Raw genomic sequence first — 21,653 nt, 5'->3', positions numbered from 1 at the left:
TTGTTTGAAAACTTAATTTACCTTTTTGGATTCTTTTTAATATATTTAAATTTCTATATAATATAAAATGAAAGGTTGAGTTACCCTGTATTCAGAACTATCTGATAGTTGGCATCAGTGCTTATTAATTCTTGGAACTGAAGTGTAACTTAATTTCAATAAGAAGGTGGTAGTGTGACTGTATATCCAGGGCTTTTATTAGTATCAAGCTATAAAAGAAAATTGGCAAGTGTTTGGCTTTGAAAGTCATAGTAGTTCTATCAGTACTTTGTAGGTGTATGTGATAAATATTAAATACTTCATATATTATTTCTCTTATTAATATGTTTGCCTGCAGTAAAAAATAATAGATGAAAAAACTGGAGGCCGATGTATGACTTTAGATGAACAAAATTATTTAACTAAGATGATCTTTATTCATGCTTCTCTCTATTTATTGCTTGCTTTGCACAGGAAGGAGTTGCAGGAGCTGCAGAATCTATACAAACAGAACAGTGCGCATACAGCACAGCAAGCAGAACTGATCCAGCAGCTTCAGCTTCTGAATATGGACACACAGAAGGTACTGAGGAACCAGGAAGATGCTCACACAGCTGAAAGTATATCGTATCAAAAAGTATGCTTTTATTCTGTCATAAAAATGTAAATTTATATGTGTGAACTTATAAAAATATATAGAATTCAAATTTTTGCACATTTCAATATTGCTTTATTACTCCCTTTTATATTGCTTCTTCAAAATTAAAAATGAAATATGATTCAATTTGGTAATATTCAAAATTATGTGAGTGTTTTTTATGGCTGTTAGGCTGAAACATTCAAAATATACATGCAAATTTATTCTGTAGGATATTGTTTTTATAAATTGGAGTTTTGATATCTACTATGAAACATACTAGGACTGTAGTCCTCAAACCATGAAGGATTTGGAGAATGGGATTATTCAGCCTTCTATAGTGAGAAATTACTCAACAAGTATGATTCTAGTTTATGGCCTAAAGCAGTCTTTCAATTATAGAATTTGCACATTATTTTATTGGCAAATCTGCACAAACACAAATGGGTATGCTGATGAGGTATTTAGGATCAATATTTTTCAAGGATTTTTCTCTTTTTATTTTGTGTGTTTCTTTTAAGTAGTCATTTTACTTTACAATTGTTTAAGGATCCCCTCAAGAAGGCTTACCCAGCTATTTAGGTATGCTGACACAGCAACAATAATTACAGCTAGTAATTAAAAAACACTTTTATTGAATTCTTTATGTTTTGTGTGGTGTACATATTTATAGAAATAATTTATTTTCTACACAGATCAACCCTATGAGATTGATGTTATTTCCTCTTAATAGTTGAGGCAGCCAAGGCTTAGAGAGGTTAAATGGTGCAGTCTATGTTATTTGGGGATTATTTCTGTCTAAACTTACTCTTCTCCTAAAAAAGCACTGTGAAAATTCAACATCTATAATTAATTTGAAATAAATAACTATTAAGTAAACTTTAAACACATACTTTCAAATGATGCTTTGTAACTGTGGTTTCTCGACTAAATTCTGTGTTTCCTTTGAGTTTCTCTCAGGACGAGGATGACACCAAGCATCAGGGTAGTGTCCATTCTCTCCACTTTGAATAGAACAGCTCCACCTTTTTGTTTTATATGGTGGGATTGCCCATTATGCTTTTGTTTCTAAACCAGACTCCGTTGCTAAATTGACTTGAAAAATTGGACCTTATTAGTAACTTTAATTCTTTTCTCTTTTTCACTGTGCAGGTATTTAACGCAAACATTTCTTCCTCTTTCTTGATTTTTGCTTGAAAGTCCCTAACCCATGGCAAGTTATATTAAAATATGTCTTTAGGGTTGCTTGTTGTTAAAGTTCATAACTCTTTTCTCTCATGTGCAAATACTTTTGCTGTTTCTCCTCTCAGTTAGCAAGAGGGAACTTGGTAAGGTGGAAGAAAAAGGCAGTGTTTCCTTTGCTATTTACTTTTTCAGTCTTTTGTTCTAAGATTCCTTTTTCAGCCTTGCTTAACTTAAAATTTAAGATAAATTGTTTCAGCCTTAATTCTACTTTTTGGTTGATCCTCCTTAGCAGCCTTTGCAGAGAGCAACCATTTTTTTAATACACTACCTGAGAACTTTTGTAGATTCTATATCATTTCAAACAACTGAATAATTAAACATTTTTATTTGAAGTGATTATTACCAGAGTAATACATGCTTGTGATAAATTTTCAAAAAATTCAGAAGCATATAAAAAAATAAAGTTCTCTGCCCTCCTGCCTGAAGCCCTTGCCCTAGACTTTACTGCTCTTAATATTTGAGAGTGTATCCTAGAGTTCCTCTAGAAGAACAGAATATTTTAAAATTATTTCATCTTTTTAATTATATAAGAATTACATGAATATATTATTATAAAAAATTGAAATGATATAGAAGTACTGATAATGCTGATATAACAGATTTGAGTTCTCTTCCGCTCATCCCAGTTCATTTCATTCCCCTCCCCAGGGGTAATAATCTAAGTAGTCATTCCAGACCTTTTCATGCATTATATACTGTGTCTGTGTACATATACACATATCACCAATCTAGGTATCTTACATTTTTAATATTAATTAATTTATCCCATACTTACTGTTCTTTAACTTGCTGTTTTCAAATAATATGCCTTGGGTATATTTCCATGACAGTATGTATAGCTCTTGCTCTCCTCCTCCTCCCCATGCTCCAACAGAAACATGTAAAGTACAGCGTGGATTTACCAGAGTATAATTTGATGATTACTGAGGTCTCCCTCCTCAACTTTTTATTATAAACTTCAGAAGGAGGTTGTTCCTCATCTCTTCCACGGCGTCAATTTTCCCTACTGGATCATTGCTAACCACATAAAAATATGCTGTTGTGTCTCTGATCTGCATGGAAGAACAAAACAATTAAGCAACAACAAAAAACCTGTCTTGACCTTACTATATTCCTTTCTTTCCCTTCCTTTCTCTCCTTTTCCAGCAATATTCCTTGCAAGAGTTAACTTGTCTCAAAGTTCTCTTCTTCCATTCTCTTTTGAACCTATTCCAATCAAGTTTTTGCCCCTTTCACGCCACTAAAATTTCTCTTTGCAGAATCATTTGTGACTCCCATATTGCTGAATTCAGTAATCTTCTAGCAGTCTTCATCTTACCTCACTTACCAGCAACACTGTCACAGTTGATGGCTCTATCCTTTGAAACCCTTTTTCTCCTCCTGGCTTACAGCATATCACAGTTGTGTGGTTTTCTTCTTTCAGTTTCTAGCTGTTTCTTTTCTGTTTCTTTCTAGTCTTCCGTAGTCACCCTGTCCTCTAAATGTTAAAATGTTCCAAGCCAAAATCTTAGGGCCTCTTTTTTTCCCTCTGTTAAAATTCATACCCTAGGTGATTTTATCTACTCACCTAGGCTTTCAAAATCATACTGTCTATATGCTGATGACTCCCAGATTTGATTATCTGCTCTGGATCTCTTCCCTGAACTCTAGGAAAGAGTATATCTAATCGCCTACTTAGCATCTTTTAACTTGATGCCTAACGGGCATCTCAGATTTCACATGTTCAAAATTAAGCTGTTGTCTGCTCTGCCTTCAGAGGGTGTCTGGAATCCTACTACTTCCCACTACCCCTGCTGTGACCACTAACTTGTATTACCTGAATGATTGCAGTAGTTTCCTACTTTGTTTCTTTGCTCCTGACCTTACCCACTTTGAGTTTATTCTCAACATAGATGCCAGAATGTTCTTGCTAAAACTTAGTAAGTCAAATCAGGTCATTCCTCTCTTAAATTCCCCCCATTGGTTTCTTGTCTGATTAAAAGTAAAAGCCGAAGTCCTTACTACAACCTGTGAGACTCTACATGATCTGGCTCTGCATTACCTCTCTGATCTCATCTTTGCCTTAACTTCTTAATCTCTCTGCTTTGGCCACATTTAACTTGTTTTTTCACTTGAACATACCAGGTATTCTTCACCCTCAAGGTCTTTGCACTTGGTTCCACTGCCTGAAATCTCTTCCCCCAGTTATCTGCATAGATGACCTTTTTACTGCCTTTATTCTTCACCTCTCACAGCTTAAAATCTATTTGATAACAGACATTAAATAGGAGGTGTAAGAATGATGCATGTTCTAACAGTAGTAGGAAGTTTGGGAACATAGCTGGGGCAGGTTCCTAGTTTAGGGATAAAAAAGACTCTTTGATGAAGTGATATTAATAATGTTTATTCTGAGAAGATAAGAAGACATCAGTGAGAGAAATTTCCCATAACTCTTCTACATGAACTATAGCTGAAGCCATAAATTCCCTAGTCAGTTAGTGCTTTTACTAAATTTGGAGAGGTAAAGCTTATACGCTCCTATTTGGAGAACGTGTCATAACCTGAACTTTGATCTGGGATACTTTTTGAAACGATGTAAACCTTCCCCAGGATCATGACTGTCCCCTCCAAGAATGATCATGGACAATAATGAGAGATGTGATGCCAATATGGTGTGCTTATGAACAGCATGGAGGCAAAAAGAAAAAAGCAAGCAGATCTGCTGCTTTAGAGAACTGGCTTAGTTTTCCTTGTATTTGCTCTATTTTTTTCTCTTTCCCCCCCAAGTTTGAACTCCCTTTTCTTTCTATTTGTTCGTCAAAAGTTACCTCTCAAGGGGTGGGGGTTGGAGAGGAGAACTTCACTGATTTTTAACTTGATACTCATTCTGAACTTATAATTCTAATGGTAGCATTTTAATTTTGATATTATATTAGATCCTTGAATTTGTTCCTAAGGTTTTCATTAGTATGTTCAACTAGACTTAATTCAAAAGTTCATGATTACTTATTTATACTTCGTAAATTTTGTCTACAGTTAGTAGACATTATAGTTAATATTTCATTGGTAGTCTGTGGGTAAATAGTTATCCATAAAAACACAGGAAAAAATCTTTACTGTATACTTCCATCTTCCAGAGGCAAATACCATTAACATTTTGAGTATTTCCTTTTAGGTTTTTAAATGCATTTTAACATATATCTTGACTACCCTAATTATCTTTCACTTCATGTTATATGAAAACAATATCATGACATATAACTATTTTGGAAGCCCTAATATAACTTATTTAACCATTTTTCCAGTGTTGATCATGTATGCTGTTTAAATATTTCACTATTATAAATAAAGCTGCAGTAAACATCTCTTTGTTGTCAGCTTAGACTATTAGCATTCATTAGAGAATATTGAATATGTACACATACACACACAGACACACACACACACACTCACTCACACACCCCCCTAGGAAACAGTTCCTTTTATGAAAAAGCTAGTGACATTATATTAATGTTGTACAGTTCACTCTTAATTAGTTCATACATAAAGATAGCTTTTTTAAGTTATTAAATAGTAAGAAAGCACAGAGGATCATGGAGTTTGAAGGAGACCTGCCTACCACATGAGAAATGATCAGTAAATGTTAAATTATTGAACCTTGAGGAGTTATGTGCAACACTATCCCACTTTGGATAATGCAATTTAAAAATCATAGATGTTTATTTGAATTGTTAAAGTATTTTTAAACTTTACAGGTATATATTTCTATCTTAATTTAAATACTATTCCAGTCCATTTAATTTTTAACTATTTGAGTGAGTGGTCCTGGAGTGGTATAAAAATGTAGAAAAACTGAGAATACAAGTTGGAAGGCCTTCCAGTTGGAGCATAATCATAAATAAAGATAACATAAACTTGTGCTATAAGCCAGGGAGAATGTGTGTTTACATGTACACACACTATTTTAGAAATATATTATTTAAGCTGAGGTACAAATGTAAGTCACCTCCAACAACCATATATGAATAATGGTTAACATTTATTGAGCTTATTTTGTATCAGCCACTGGGAAAAGGGCTTTTGCCCACTGTTTAAGCCCCACACCAGCCCTGTGTGGTATGTTATTATTAGTATCCCTTATTATTTTATAGATCAAGTAACTGAGTCTTAGAGTATTGTTTAAAATCAAACAGCTACCAGGTGGTAGAATTCAAATGTAGGTAATCTTGAGTCCAAAACCCACAATGTTAAACTCTATTATAGAGCCCACAGTATAGTTCAGTTATGCATAGAATAATGTGGTCTTATCCTTAAAGTGTTCTGTAATAGATTCTATAAACTTGCATAATTCATTCTACTCAAAATTCTTTCAATACTCAATAACTTTTAATGTTGGGGGTTTGTTTTGATATCTGAGTTAAATGTTATTCAAAATATTCCATTGCATTCTTTTTGGTGAAAGGGGAGCCCAGCATGTTATCATCCTCTGTGACAAGAGCCCCCATCATTATTCTTCAGCCACTGTTTCTCCTGATTGTACAAATTTTGTTTCTTCTATTTTGTTGCAACTTTAAACTTTTTGACCTACAGATTTTTTTGACCTGCAGATTTTTTTTACTAGACCTGTCACCCCCCCACCCCACCCCTAAAATATATCATCTGTGGGGTTAAGGATTTTTAAATTTGGGAATGATCACATTACATTATTTATCATGAATAAACAGTATGCTACTGTTCAGACTTCCAGTGTTCATTTACATCAAATTATTCATTCTAATCCTAGAACATTTTACTTAATACTTGTCTTTATTCCTCTTCCACATGTAGTTTTCTAGATTTTTTTCAATAAATTAGAGTAATCAAGTAGTCCATGCAACAATGAAACGAAACTGTTTACTTACAAATTAAGATTTGTAAATATATTTTCACATAAATTAATTATATTATCCCCAAATAATAATTGAGGCCTAGCTGTAAGACTCAGGTGAGTTGAATTACAGTAATAGTTTATTTCCAGTTCTTACTAAGTTTACTTCTTTAAGAGTTAGGTCTTAATTTACTGTTTCTAATGGAGTTTCTCTGTTTCCTCTGTTCTCTCAATTCTCCTCTCTACATTTTTTTCCTCTCATTTCCCTTCCTTTTTTCCCAGTTATTAAGTTGATTTATATCATAGTATTTATTTTGTTATCTGAAAGGATAAAAATAGTTGCCTTCAGTGGTAGGATAAGGGGAATGAGGAAGGGAGATAAAAGTGAAGAGAAAAAAGAAAAAAATTTTGAGCACAGGAAAGAGGTGAGTCATATTTTCCTCGAGGTCTCCATAACAAATCATTAGTCTCATACACAAAATTACCTAACATAATGTGGAGGGCTCCTCTAGACGAGAAATACCCATCAAGATAAATAAACTAGTGTGTTTTCTTCCCCTGAGCATGCTGTAACCATTTATTTAAGTTTTAATAGTTTTTCTACCTTTGCATGTCATTTATATACATGTGTATGATTTAAACATAGGTAGGAATTGTATCAGCATTTTCAACTTCTAGACCATCTAACATGTTTGGGGTACTAAATATGTATTTTATCAGTTTTTGTTCTATTTAATGATAATTACATGATGTGAGCTAATATCAATCCAGGAAAATAAGGAGTTAGGTTATACATACTTTTAGTTTAAACTGGATGTTAAATCAGATTGTTTTCTTCTCATTTTTATGCTGTGAACAGTTATAGTTTTTACTTGTAAAATTTATTATCTCAATCAGAGTAGCAGATAGTATACTTACAAAAATGGAATATTATATTCTTTAAACAAATTAGTCATTGGGTCACAGAGCTTATACATTTCCAAAATTTTTAAGGTAAATAATATATCATCTTGTTCCTCAACATTAATAAAAATATAAGAAGAAGAGTACTTCAGTCTAAGCCCCTGAAAATTAAAGGACTTGGAGTTTGGGGGTGCTATTTCTGGAGATAACCTGCTTTCTGTCCCCTAGAGACCCTTATAGTGTTTTTTCACTTTAAATTCTTTGACAAAAAATAACATGAAGAATAGTAAACATAATAAATTGCTTATGGATTATAATGATTGGTACTTCTAAAGTATATAGGGGAATGTATGATTAAATTTTTATAGGCCAGAATCTTGCAAAAGATTCTGATCTATTCCAGCTTTTTGGACTATTAGAGGAAAGAAATTATAGAGAAAAGTGCCTCTCTGAAAACTTCTGAAAGCAATTGCAATTGCTAATAGAGAAAAAGCATGCCTAATCAGGATGCCTAAACCTAAGCAGATGAATGAATTTGTTATATTACCTAATTGACTCACTTGAGAGGTATTTTTTGACTCACTCTGCTGTTATTAATGGGATGAGAATAAGATGGTGTCTAACCAGGGGACCAGAACATCCAAAACCTTTGCCTTCTTGTGGGATCTCTAGAGAAACAAACATTCTATCATCCTGAGGCTTTGTCACCAAAAACCACTTTAGAAATAAAAATAGACAGACAAACTTCTTGAAGGCTTTTCTAGCTAAGTTTACTGGTGGACTGGGGCCTAGAATTAAAAATGACTGGAGGACTGTCTTTGCTTTCTTTAAGTCCACGGCTGAGTGGTCTGATTGCTATTAAATAAGTGAAGTCCAATTAGCCATCAAGAAAATGGGCAAGTAGGAGATGTATATTTTGAGTAAGAACTAAGGAATAATAGAGAGTTTGTCCCAATTCCTAGAGTAAGGCTGCTCTAGATCACCTGTTTCAGGCTTTTTAAAGTTCTTTTTCACCTGCTGCTTGGTGGAAGGGTGGATATTTTCAGAGAAAGATAGAGCTTGCCTCAATGTCTAGAGTTGCCCACCCAGTCATATGAGATTAAGCCAGGGCAACTTCTGAATAGGAAGTACAACCGCATAAATTTAATGGCAGAGAGAGCCAAGTAGAGAACACAAGAAGAGAGCTGTTAGTCTTCATTTTTATGGGAACAATAAAGAGAGGAGAGAAGAGAAGAGACAAGAAAACAGACATTAAGATAGAGCCTTCGTCCATGAAGGAATAGGCCCTGGAGCCTTACATCTGTGAAAGAAGATCCCAAGACATGGCACCCAAGAGAAAAGTATCCACATCCTTGATACTGATGGCTAGGAAATTGGTCCTCGTTCCTGATGACACACTGTCATTATGCCTGCAACTTGGGCAATGGGAGGGAAACTGTGTTGCCAATATTTATTAATGTTCATGAGATTCTTAAATATTTGAAATCTGTAAATTCTTTTTAAAAAATTTTTATTGAGGTATAATTTGAAAACTACATTTTTAAATAATATTATGTTCTATTATTTTCCTCCAAAGATTTGTGCTGATTGGGTAAAAGCTGATTAGTATTAATAAAGCATATAAATAAGAGGGAGAAGGGTTAAATAATCTTTTACTGAATAAATGACTCTGTATGCTATTGGACACAGCTTTAGTTCTTTCTAGTCAACTTCGCTCTTGTCTTTAGATTTTGCTCTTTCCTTTTCTACCCTGAACTCAATCATGAAACTCAGCAACACGGCACAGGTAGGTCTCTGAAAGGCCCACTATGATCCCTTCATTGTTCCTCAAAGCTGTCAGGTTCCTCCTCTCTCTTCTCTTCTAGAATATCCAATGGTATCAGCTGTGGAAAGAACATTGGACATATTCCCTGGTATAAAGGTAGTTGGAAGGGAAAGTACAAATTTATATCCTGCAATTCTTTATAAATCATGAAGACAACCCTTTCTTTATAAAACAATTTTTAGACTGGCTGTAAAGTGAAATGGGTTATTTAAAGTATTTATAATAGTATGAAGGTATAATCCCTTACAGAAAATAAAAAGTATGTTGAACTAATTGTATGTCAGAGGAGTGATTTGGAGGGTCTTGTTTTTATGACAAAGTATATATCTGAAGAAAAGCATTTAAAAAGAGGTTTTACAAGCCTTTTTATTAATTTGAAACTTAAAAAAATAAACTGTAGCATACAAACAAAAAAATACTCTGCCAACTTTTCTGTAGTTAAGTTTCTTCCCATGAGGCAAGGCCAACTAATCGAAGATCCTCCCCATCTTGACTCGGATGAGCAAACCTAAAAACCTACTGTATTAACATAATTTTGAGATTCTGTCTTTGGAGATTTTGCTTTTGTTATAAGATCTCACTATCTCACTATTAGCCTTATTTTTTTTTAAAAAGCAGATGTTAATTCTTAGGTCACATTCCAAGTGTCGTCAGCAAATATGTATACAGGTTTGTTTTTTTTTTGTCAGACTCAGTTACCACAAATTGAATTATGCCTCATTAATTCACAATCGTAAGTTAGGATTTTCATCACCAAGTAAGTTCGTGTGTATTGGAGGAATACCATTGTTTACTATATATGACTGTATGCCACCAGTTATATACCTTATGCTGTCTCACAGTCTTAATAAACCCTAGTTTTAAATTTATTTAATTCATGTTGCCTTGAGTTAAAAAAAATTAAAATTATCTATCATCACTTTGGACCCTGATTCTGTTTTTATCACTCTGACCGAGGTCTTCAGTGATTTCCTGTTCTCTACAGGAATAAATCCATCTTCCTTAACCTGGCATTCAGGAGTCTTTACATTCCATCTACAATCTTATTGCCTGGCTTTGTCTCTTATTATTCCTTCTGCTGCTCCTCCTCTACTTTAGCAGTAGATGCTAGTTTTTACTAAATGGGAACTCTCAATGAAAGTTTTTCTTTTTTTCTTTCAAATGTATATATTGAATCCAATTAGGCTGATAGATCTTACTCTCCCTTTCTGTTTCTTCCTACCACTGTACATATTTTTTTTTACATTTCTTCTATCTTTAGAATGACTTTTTTGTTTTCATTCAATTTCTATAATACCATCATGGCTCAGTTCAAGTCCATTCTTTATCATGAAGATTAATATAGCTAGCTTAAAATGTTTGCATCCCTGTATTACAACTGGCCAATAGGACATCTTGTCTTTTTAACATCAGTTGGAGTTTTATATTGGTAGGTGATTATATCATTTAGTTTCCCATATGTTTTTATATTGTTATTCCTCTTAGACTATTAAAATAACTTGAGGGCAATGAGTATGTCATATATAGACCGTATATATGTATAAGTTTGTATATATGTATAGACATAACTATTTTATTGATCATTAATAAATTTGGTTATATGTTTTGAAACAGCTTTACAATGAGTTACATATTTGGTTTGAAACCACAAAATCAAGTGAAGCTATGCTCCGACAAAGTGTTGTTAATCTTCAGGATAAGCTATTTCAAAAAGAGCAGGAAAACGCTGCATTAAAAGAAAAGCTTCAGGAGTCACAAGGAGCACTCTATCCTTTACCTCAAGAATGTGATTCATACCACTCAGAACAGGTGAGACATTTTCTAAAAATGTTACCCAGTATAATATCATATTAAATTTTCTAGTATAATTGACTAAAACACAAAAATTGAATAAATTTGCATATATTAGAATATAAGCATGGCAGATTTACGTTGTGCTATTTTTTTGTACTCTGTAGACATAAATATTATATACAATGTGGATTCATATAGAAATGCATGTAGAAACACAGGGTGTATCTGGTATAGTTATTGGGATGAAACATTTGGTTGATATATGATAATGAAGAGGAAATTAATAGGTCATGTCCATTTTGAGACATTTTATTGAATGGGGTAATGGAATGAAAAGAGTATTGAATAGAAAGTCGCATAAAAGTACTTGCCATAATTCCTGGTATGTGGTAGTTAATACCATTTAGTCCCAGTTCTATCACTATCTTGATATATGATTTTGGACAGATCATTTGACTTTTCTACCTATTCTTGTCCTATTAAGTGAGGTAGTACAAATGTATAGATAAATATGCAGGTTCAGGATTCAAATAAACCTGGGATCAAATTATAGCTTTGCCTGTGAGCTTTGTGAACTTGAGCAAATTTCTTAACCCTTTAGCCAAAGTTTCTTCACAAATAAAGTGTTGATATTAATAGTATCTTTATCATAAGAGTTTTGTGAGGATTAATGAGGTAATGCATGTCAAATGCAGAGCCTATCATATAGAAAATATACAGTGGTACCTCTTTTAGATAATTTTCAAGGTAACTGTCATCTCTAAATATGTATTATAAAACAATCTTATTCCTATAAATTTATTTGTTTTTAAGGCACTCAGCACTTCTTTAAATGTTAGAATTTAAAGAAATGAAATTAACACAAGTACATAATTGGGAGCTTAAATGTTTATTAATGATCCTTTAACCTTAATGATCCAGTAATTTTTCAACCCAGCATATTTTGTCTTGCTAACAACTCAAACATAAGATGACAAGTTTTAAATTTGTATTGTATTATATTGCATTTTTTGGACATCAGGTGCACAGAATTGGATTAGTCATAAGATTTGTATCATGACACAGTATTATGTTACATGCATATTTATTTTAATTAAGTTACTTTTTTGTTACAATAAACACTGTTGGTCCCACCAACTAATTCAAGGGTAGGAAATTACTAATAACTTATATCTACTTGTATCCTTCACCCTTTACTGCTACCCTGATTCTCTCACCAGAGGTAACTACTGAACTATTTATCATTTTGATTATTTTTTAGAAAGTTTTATCTCATATAAATTTATGAGGAAATAGAATATTGTTTAGTTTTGCCATTTATAAAAATGTATCAAATTGTGTTGTTTCCTGGGATTTGGCAATTTTGACTCATCACTGTGTTAAGATTCATCTATGATGTTTGGTATAACTTCATTTATTTTGACTGATATAAAATATTTTGTTATATGTGATTATATCATAACTACTTGTCCATTCATTTGTAGATGAGTATTAGGGTTATTTCCAGTTTTTTGCTGTTATGAATAATGCTGCAATTGACATTTTTGTACATGATTCTTAGTACACACGTGCATGCATTTTTGTGGATTAACTATCTCAATGGAAATCCTAGGTCTAGGGTGTGAAAATGTAAACTTTCACAAAATACTGGTCACTTATTTTTCAAAGTGGTTTTCATCAATTTTACTCACATCAACAATGCATTTGGTTGTATTTCCTACGATTACTAGCCAAGTGAGTGCCTTCCTCTGCAAAATGTCTATTTATGTCTTTTATCCATTCTTGTACTGGATTTTTTTCTTATTGATTTGTAAAAGTTCTTTAAATGTCCTTGATATTAATCTCTAGTAAGTTGAATGTGTGGCAAATATCTTCTTTCAGTGTGTACCTTGTCTTTTCATTTTCTTTAACATGTCATATAAACATATTCTTAATTTTAATTTAGAAAATTTAATCTTTTATAGTTAGTGCTCATTTAAGAAATTCTTCCCTACTCCAAATATGGAAATATTTGCAGCTCTGTTTCCTTCAAAAAGTTTTAAAGCTTTGCTTATGTCATTTATGTCCATAATTCATTTGGAATTGTATTTCACATACAGTATAAGGTAAGGATCCATTTTTATTTATTTATTTTTCCCCAAATAGTAGCTAGTTTTTCCAAATCAACCCATTGGATGATCCACCTTTTTTCTTGTGTAGTGCTGGGCTACCTCTATCATATATCCTAGTTCAGTGTATTTGTGAGTTTCTTTCTAGACTCTTTTCTCTATATTCCTGGATAATGTTACATCATCTTAATCAGTATAGCTTCATAGTAAGTCTTTATATTTGGTAGATTACTTTCTTACTGTTCTTTAAAGTGTCTTGGCCATGTTGGCACTTAGCACTATAACTTTAAGGGTAATTTATAGTTTCATGAAAACACTTGAAATTTTTTGTAAACGATTTTATTGAAGTGTAACATACAAATAGTAAAGTGTACAAACCTTAAGTGTTTAACTCAATGACATTTCACAAATAGAACACATCCATATAAATACCACTCAGATCAAGATGTAGAATATTACCAGTATTCAGTAAACCTCCATAATGTTCCTAATTAGTGGCTACCCCTACGATGTAACCAGTTTTGACTTCTATCATCATTGATTAGTTTTGCTTCTTTTTGAAACTTACAGTATTTAACCTTTAAACACTCTATGTGCTATGGGGTTTTTTTGTAAATATCATTTATCATATTAGGAAGTTCCCATCTATTCACAGTTTGAAAGCTTTTTCATGAACAGGTATTGATTGTATACAATGTGTCTTTTAAGATGATGCTAAGGCTTTTCTCATGTATTCTGTTAACATGGTTATTACATTGATTGTTTTTCAATTATTAATTCAGTTTTGTTTCTTTGAAATAAACCTAACTTTGTTGTAATGTTTTATTATTTTCATATTGCTGGATTCAATTGGCCAGTATTTTTCTTAGGATTTTAACATCTATCTTTATGAGGGATATTGGGCTGTACTTTTCCTTTCTTGAATGTTTCTTGTTAGATTTTATCAAGGTGATGCTGGTGTCCTACTATGAATTGCAAAGTATTCTCTCTTTTTTACTTCACTAGAAGAGTTTGTATAAGACATATTTCTTTCTTATTAAACACTGAATGCTCTCCTTCTAACATAAGGAACAAGTCAGTTATATTCAACATTGTACTGGAGATTCTAACTCGTACAATAAGGCAAGAAACAAATAAAATCATGCTAATTAGAAATAAGGAAGTAAAACTCTTTTTATTCACAGAACCTGAGCATCCGTATACAAAGCGTACTGAATCTATGATGAAACAACTAGAAATAGTAAGAAAATTTAACAGTGTTGCAAGATACCATCAATTTACAAAAGTCAATTATATATCTAAATATTAGAAACAAATAATTAGAAATTGAAATCGAAAAAGACCATTTATAAGAATATCAAAACCTGTGTAATAATTAAGGATAAATTTGACAAAATATGCCCCGGACCTATACACTGAAAAGTACAAAACATAGCAGAGTGAAATTAAAAGACATATATAAGTGGACAGCTAGGCCAAGTTCATGAATCAGAAGATGCAATGTTGTCAAAATGTCAGTTCTCCCCAAATTGATCTATTTATTATGTAATCCCAATCAAAATTCCAGAAAGCTATAGTTTTTAGATAAATACAAGCCAATTCTAAAATGTATAGGGAAATGCAAGGGACCTAAAGGAGCAAAATAAAGTATTTGGTTGGCCAAAAAGTTCATTTCGGTTTTTCTATAAGATGTTATGGAAAACCCCAAACGAACTTTTTGGCCAACCAAATAGTAAAAAATAAAGTTGGAGGACTTACACTACCCAATTTTGAGACCTATTTATCAAGCTAAAAAAGGAAAAAATGGTGTGGTATTGGCGTAATGATTGACAAAATAATTGATATAACAGAATAGAGTCCAGAAAAATACCCAGTAATACATGTCGCTGTATAGTACCTCTTGAAATGTGGGTACTGTAAGTCACTTTGTTATTTTTCAAGGATGCTCTGTAGACTCTTGCTCTACTGCGTTTTTATAGAACTTTTAGTATTAGCTTGTCAACTTTACAAATAAATATTCAGTTAGAAATGTTTCTAATTTCCCTTGTGATTTTCATTTTGCCCCTTTGGTTATTAGAAAATGTGTTATTTACTTTTGAAATGTTTGTGTTTTTTCCTTGTATATCTTATTTTTATTCACTTCTAATATAATTCCATTATGGTCAGAGATAGTGTTCTATAAGATTACTGTATTTGGAAATTTATTGAGACTTGTTGTATGGTCCAGCATATAGTTTTGATGAATGTACTATTTATACCTGAAAATAATTTATAATCTGCAGGTATTGGCTGGAGTGTTCCTTAAATATCAATATTAATTATGTCATTGTGGTTGACAGTGTTCAGATCTTCTGTCTTTAGTGATTTTTATCCTTAGTTTTTAAATCAGTTTTTCTATCAGTTGCTGAGAGAGGTGTTAAAAATCTTCCAGTATGTTGTAGATTTTTCTGTTTTCCCTTTAATTTTGTCAACTTTTGCTTCATGTATTTTAAAGCTGTTTTATTAGGGGCATACATACTTATGACTGTCATTTCTTTCTAATTAATTGAACCCTTTGCTATTGTAAAATGTCACTTTTAACTATAATAATATTCTGTTGACTTGAAATCCAATTTTATGATGTTAATATAGCCAGTCAGTCTCTTTAATGGTTACATTTTCCATGGGAGATTACCTTTTTCTTATTCTTTAAATTTCCATCTATAGGTGTCTTAATATTTAAAGTGTACAGAGTAAGATTCTGTTTTTTATTCATTCTGACAATTTCTTCCTTTTCATTGCAGCATTAGTGCACTTAAATTTAATTATTAATATGGTTGGGTTTAGGTGTACCATCTTACCATTTGTTTTCCATTTGTCCTATTTTTTGTTCCTCTGTTCCCATTTCCTTCCTTTTTCTGGATTAATTGACTGTTTATATATATATATATATTTTTTTTAATTAATAGCTACTTTATTTATTTATTTTTGGCTGTGTTGGGTCTTCGTTTCGTGCGAGGACTTTCTCTAGTTGCGGCAAGCGGGGGCCACTCTTCATCGCGGTGCGGGGGCCGCTCTTCATTGCAGTGCGCGGGCCTTTCACTATCGCGGCCCCTCCCGTTGCGGGGCACACGCTCCAGACGCACAGGCTCAGTAGTTGTGGCTCACGGGCCCAGTTGCTCTGCGGCATGTGGGATCTTTCCAGACCAGGGCTCGAACCCGTGTCCCCTGCATTAGCAGGCAGATTTTCAACCACTGCGCCGCCAGGGAAGCCCCAGTTTATATATTTTTTAAAAGCAATTTAAAAACATCACTTTTCTGTCTTCTGCACTCCACTGTTTCTCACAGTATCACTGGGAATTTGTTTCATTGTTCACTTAAATGTGATGTGTCAGTTTTGGCTGGCTTTTTTCCTCAATATTTAACCTTTGGTTTTAAGCACTTTAATTATGATGTTCCCAAGTATGATTTTCATTGTAGTCATCCTTCTTGCAGTTTGATAAGCTTCTTTTTTTTTTTTTTTTTTTTTAAAGGTTAGACTTTATTTATTATCCAGATTCTATTTCTATTTCCTGGGAATTAAAAATTTTTTTTTAACATCTTTATTGGAGTATAGTTGCTTTACAATATTGTGTTAGTTTCTGCTGTATAACAAAGTGAATCAACTATATGTATACATACATCCTCATATCCCCTCCCTCTTGTGTCTCCCTTCCACCCTACCTATCCCACCCCTTTAGGTGGTCACAAAGCACTGAGCTGATCTCGCTGTGCTATGCAGCTGCTTCCCACTAGCTATCTATTTTACATTTGGTACTGTATATATGTCAGTGCTACTCTTTCACTTCATCCCAGCTTACCCTTCCCCCTCCCCGTGTCCTCAAGTCCATTCTCTACATCTGCGTCTTTATTCCTGTCCTGCCCCTAGGTTCATCAGAACCATTTTTTTTTTAGATCGCTTATATATGTGTTAGCATATGGTATTTGTTTTTCTCTTTCTGACTTACTTCACTCCATATGACAGACTCTGGGTCCATCCACCTCACTACAAATAAGTCAATTTCGTTTCTTTTTCTGGTGGAGTAATATTCCGTTGTATATATGTGCCACATCTTCTTTATCCATTCATCTGTCAGTGGACACATAGGTTGCTTCCATGTCCTGGCTATTGTAAATACTGCTGCAATGAACATTGTGATACATGATTCTTCTTGAATTATGGTTTTTTCAGGGTATATGCCTAGTAGTGGGATTGCTGGGTCATTTGGTAGTTCTATTTTTAGGTTTTCAAGGAACCTCCATACTGTTCTCCATAGTGGCTGTCTCAATTTACATTCCTACCAACAGTGCAAGAGGGTTCCCTTTTCACCACACCCTCTCCAGCATTTATTGTTTGAGATTTTTTGATGATGGCCATTCTGACCAGTGTGAGGTGAATACCTCATTGTAGTTTTGATTTGCATTTCTCTAATGATTAGTGATGTTGAGCAGCTTTTCATGTGCTTCTTGGCCATCTGTATGTCTTCTTTGGAGAAATGTCTGTTTAGGTCTTCTGCCCAGTTTTGGATTGGGTTGTTTGTTTTTTTAATATTGAGCTGCATGAGCTGTTTATATATTTTGGAGATTAATCCTTTGTCCGTTGATTCATTTGCAAATATTTTCTCCCATTCTGAGGGTTGTCTTTTCATGTTGTTTATGGTTTCCTTTGCTGTGCAAAAGCTTTTACGTTTCATTAGGTCCCATTTGTTTATTTTTGGTTTTATTTCTCTTACTTTCGGAGGTGGTCAAAAAGGATCTTGCTGTATTTATGTCATAGAGTGTTCTTCCTATGTTTTCCTCTAAGAGTTTTATAGTGTCTGGCCTTACATTTAGGTCTTTAATCCATTTTCAGTTTGTTTTTGTGTATGGTGTTAGGAAGTGTTCTAATTTCATTCTTTTACATGTAGCTGTCCCGTTTTCCCTGCACCACTTATCGAAGAGGCTTTCTTTTCTCCATTGTATATTCTTGCCTCCTTTGTAAAAAATAAGGTAACCATATGTGCAAGGGTTTATCTCTGGGCTTTGTATCCTGTTCCGTTGGTCTATATTTCTGTTTTTGTGACAGTACTATACTGTCTTGATTACTGTAGCTTTGTAGTATAGTCTGAAGTCCAGGAGCCTGATTCCTGCAGCTCTATTTTTCTTTCTCAAGATTGCTTTGGCTACTTGGGGTCTTTTGTGTTTCCATACAAATTGTGAAATTTTTTGTTCTAGTTCTGTGAAAAATGCCATTGGCAATTTGATAAGGATTGCATTAAATCTGTAGATTGCTTTGGGTAGTATAGTCATTTTCACAATGTTGATTCTTCCAATAAAAGAACATGGTATATCTCTCCATCTGTTTGGATCATCTTTAATTTCTTTCATCACTGTCATATAGTTTTCTGCATATAGATCTTTTGTCTCCTTAGGTAGGTTTATTCCTAGGTATTTGATTCTTTTTGTTGCAGTGATAAATGGGGTTGTTTCCTTAATTTCTCTTTCAGATTTTTCATCATTAGTGTATAGGAATGCAAGAGATTTTTTTGTGTTAATTTTGTATCCTGCTACTTTACCAGATTCATTGTTTATTAGCTCTGGTAGTTTTCTGGTAGCATCTTTAGGATTCTCTATGTATAGTATCATGTCATCTGCAAACAGTGACAGTTTTACTTCTTCTTTTCCGATTTGGATTCCTTTTATTTCTTTTTCTTCTCTGATTGCTGTGGCTAAAACTTCCAAAACTATGTTGAATAAAGTGGTGAGAGTGGGGAACCTTGTCTTGTTCCTGATCTTAGGGGAAATGATTTCAGTTTTTCACAGTGAGAACGATGTTGGCTGTGGGTTTGTCATGGCGTTTATTATGTTGAGGTAGCTTTCCTCTGTGCCTCCTTTCTGCAGAGTTTTTATCATAAATGGGTGTTGAATTTCATTGAAAGCTTTTTCTTCATCTGTTCAGATGATCGTATGGTTTTTATCCTTCAATTTTTTAATATGGTGTATCACATTGATTGATTTCTGTATTTTTAAGAATCCTTGAATCCCTGGGAGAAACCCCACTTGATCATGGTGTATGATCCTTTTAATGTGCTTTTGGATTCTGTTTGCTAGTATTTTGTTGGAGATTTTTTCATCTATGTTCATCAGTGTTACTGGCCTGTAGTTTTCTTTTTTGTGACATCTTTGTCTGGTTTTGGTATCAGGGTGATGTTGGCCTTGTAGAATGAGTTTGGGAGTGTTCCTCCCTCTGCTATATTTTGGAAGAGTTTGAGAGGATAGGTGTTAGCTCTTCTCTAAATGTTTGATAGAATTCGCCTGTGAAGCCATCTGGTCCTGGGCTTTTATTTATTGGAAGATTTTTAATCACAGTTTCAATTTTATTACTTGTGATTGGTCTGTTTATATTTTCTATTTCATGCAGGTTCAGTCTGGGAAGGTTGTGCTTTTCTAAGAAGTCCATTTCTTCTAGGTTGTCCATTTTATTGGCATATAGTTGCTTGTAGTAATCTCTCATGATCCTTTGTGTTTCTGCAGTGTCAGTTGTTACTTCTCCTTTTTCATCTCTAATTTGTTTATTGAGTCTTCTCCCCTTTTTTCTTGATGAGTCTGGCTAGTGGTTTATCAGTTTTTTTTAAGGTTTTATTTATTGATTTATTATTTATTATTTTGGCTGCATTGGGTCTTCATTGCTGTGCGCAGGCTTTGTCTAGTTACAGTGAGCGGGGGCTACTCTTTGTTGCGGTGTGCGGCCTTCTTATTGTGGTGGCTTCTCTTGTTGTGAAGCATGGGCTATAGGCATGCAGGCTTCAGTAGTTGTGGCACACAGGCTCAGTAGTTGTGGCTCGCAGGCTGTAGAGCACAGGCTCAGTAGTTGTGGCACACAGGCTTTGTTGCTCCACGGCATGTGGGATCTTCCCAGACCAGGGCTCAAACCCATGTCTCCTGCATTGGCAGGCGGATTCTTAACCATCTGTGCCACCAGAGAAGTCCTAATGGTTTATCAATTTTCTTTATTTTCTCAACGAACCAGCTTTTAGTTTTATTGATCTTTGCTATTGTTTTCTTCATTTCTTTTTCATTTATTTCTGATCTGATCTTTATGATTTCTTTCCTTCTGCTAACTTTGGGGATTTTTTTTGTTCTTCTTTCTCTAACTGCTTTAGGTGTAAGGTTAGGTTGTTTATTTGAGATTTCTCTTGTTTCTTGAGGTAGGATTGTATTGCTATAAACTTTCCTCTTAGAACTGCTTTTGCTGTATCCCATAGGTTTTGGGTCGTCATGTTTTCATTGTCATTTGTTTCTAGGTATTTTTTGATTTCCTCTGATTTCTTCAGTTGTCTCTCGGTTATTTAGTAGTATATTGTTTAGCTTCCATGTGTTTGTATTTTTTACAGTGTTTTTCCTGTAATTGATATCTAGTCTCATAGTGTTGTGGTTGGAAAAAGATACTTGATACGGTTTCAATTTTCTTAAATTTACCAAGGTTTGATTTGTGACCCAAAATATGATCTATCCTGGAGAATGTTCCATGAGCACTAGAGAAGAAAGTGTATTCTGTTGTTTATGGATGGACTGTCCTATAAATATCAATTAAGTCCATCTTGTTTAATGTGTCATTTAAAGCTTGTGTTTCCTTATTTATTTTCATTTTGGGTGATTTGTCCATTGGTGAAAGTGGGGTGTTAAAGTCCCCTACTGTTATTGTGTTACTGTCGATTTCCCCTTTTATGGCTGTTAGCATTTGTCTTATGTATTGAGGTGCTCCTATGTTGGGTGCATAAATATTTACAATTGTTATATCTTTTTCTTGGATTGATCCCTTGATCATTATGTAGTGTCCACTTTGTCTCTTGTAATAGTCTTTATTTTAAAGTCTATTTTGTCTGATGTGAGAATTGCTACTCCAGCTTTCTTCTGAATTCCATTTGCATGGAATATCATTTTCCATCCACTCACTTTCAGTCTGTGTGTATCCCTAGTTATGAAGTGGGTCTCTTGTAGACAGTGTATACACAGGTCTTGTTTTTGTATCCATTCAGCCAGTCTGTGTCTTTTGGTTGAAGTATTTAATCCATTTACATTTAAGGTAATTATTCAATATGTATGTTCCTATTACCATTTTCTTAATTGTTTTGGGTTTGTTGTTGTAGGTCTTTTCCCTCTCTTGTGTTTTCTGCCTAGAGAAGTTCCTTTAGCATTTGTTGTAAAGCCGGTTTGGTGTTGTTGAATTCTCATAGCTTTTACTTGTCTTTAAAGGTTTTAATTTTTCCATCAAATCTGAATGAGATCCTTGCTAGGTAGAGTAATCTTGGTTGTAGG

The 21,653-nt window shown here is 33.6% G+C and overlaps 1 protein-coding gene across 1 annotated transcript in view; it reads left to right on the top strand.

Annotated features, from left to right (window-relative positions):
- CNTLN (centlein) overlaps positions 1 to 21,653 on the top strand; it is a 341,712-nt gene that overhangs the window by 141,269 nt on the left and 178,790 nt on the right. Inside the window, 2 exon segments of the mRNA XM_036856331.1 lie at positions 454 to 616; positions 11,050 to 11,244. Of these exon segments, the coding sequence (XP_036712226.1) occupies positions 454 to 616; positions 11,050 to 11,244 (358 nt within the window).

Source organism: Balaenoptera musculus, chromosome 6 (genome assembly GCF_009873245.2).
Source record: "Balaenoptera musculus isolate JJ_BM4_2016_0621 chromosome 6, mBalMus1.pri.v3, whole genome shotgun sequence".
NCBI classification, from domain to species: domain Eukaryota; kingdom Metazoa; phylum Chordata; class Mammalia; order Artiodactyla; family Balaenopteridae; genus Balaenoptera; species Balaenoptera musculus.
This window is presented reverse-complemented; position numbering and strand designations above follow the sequence as displayed.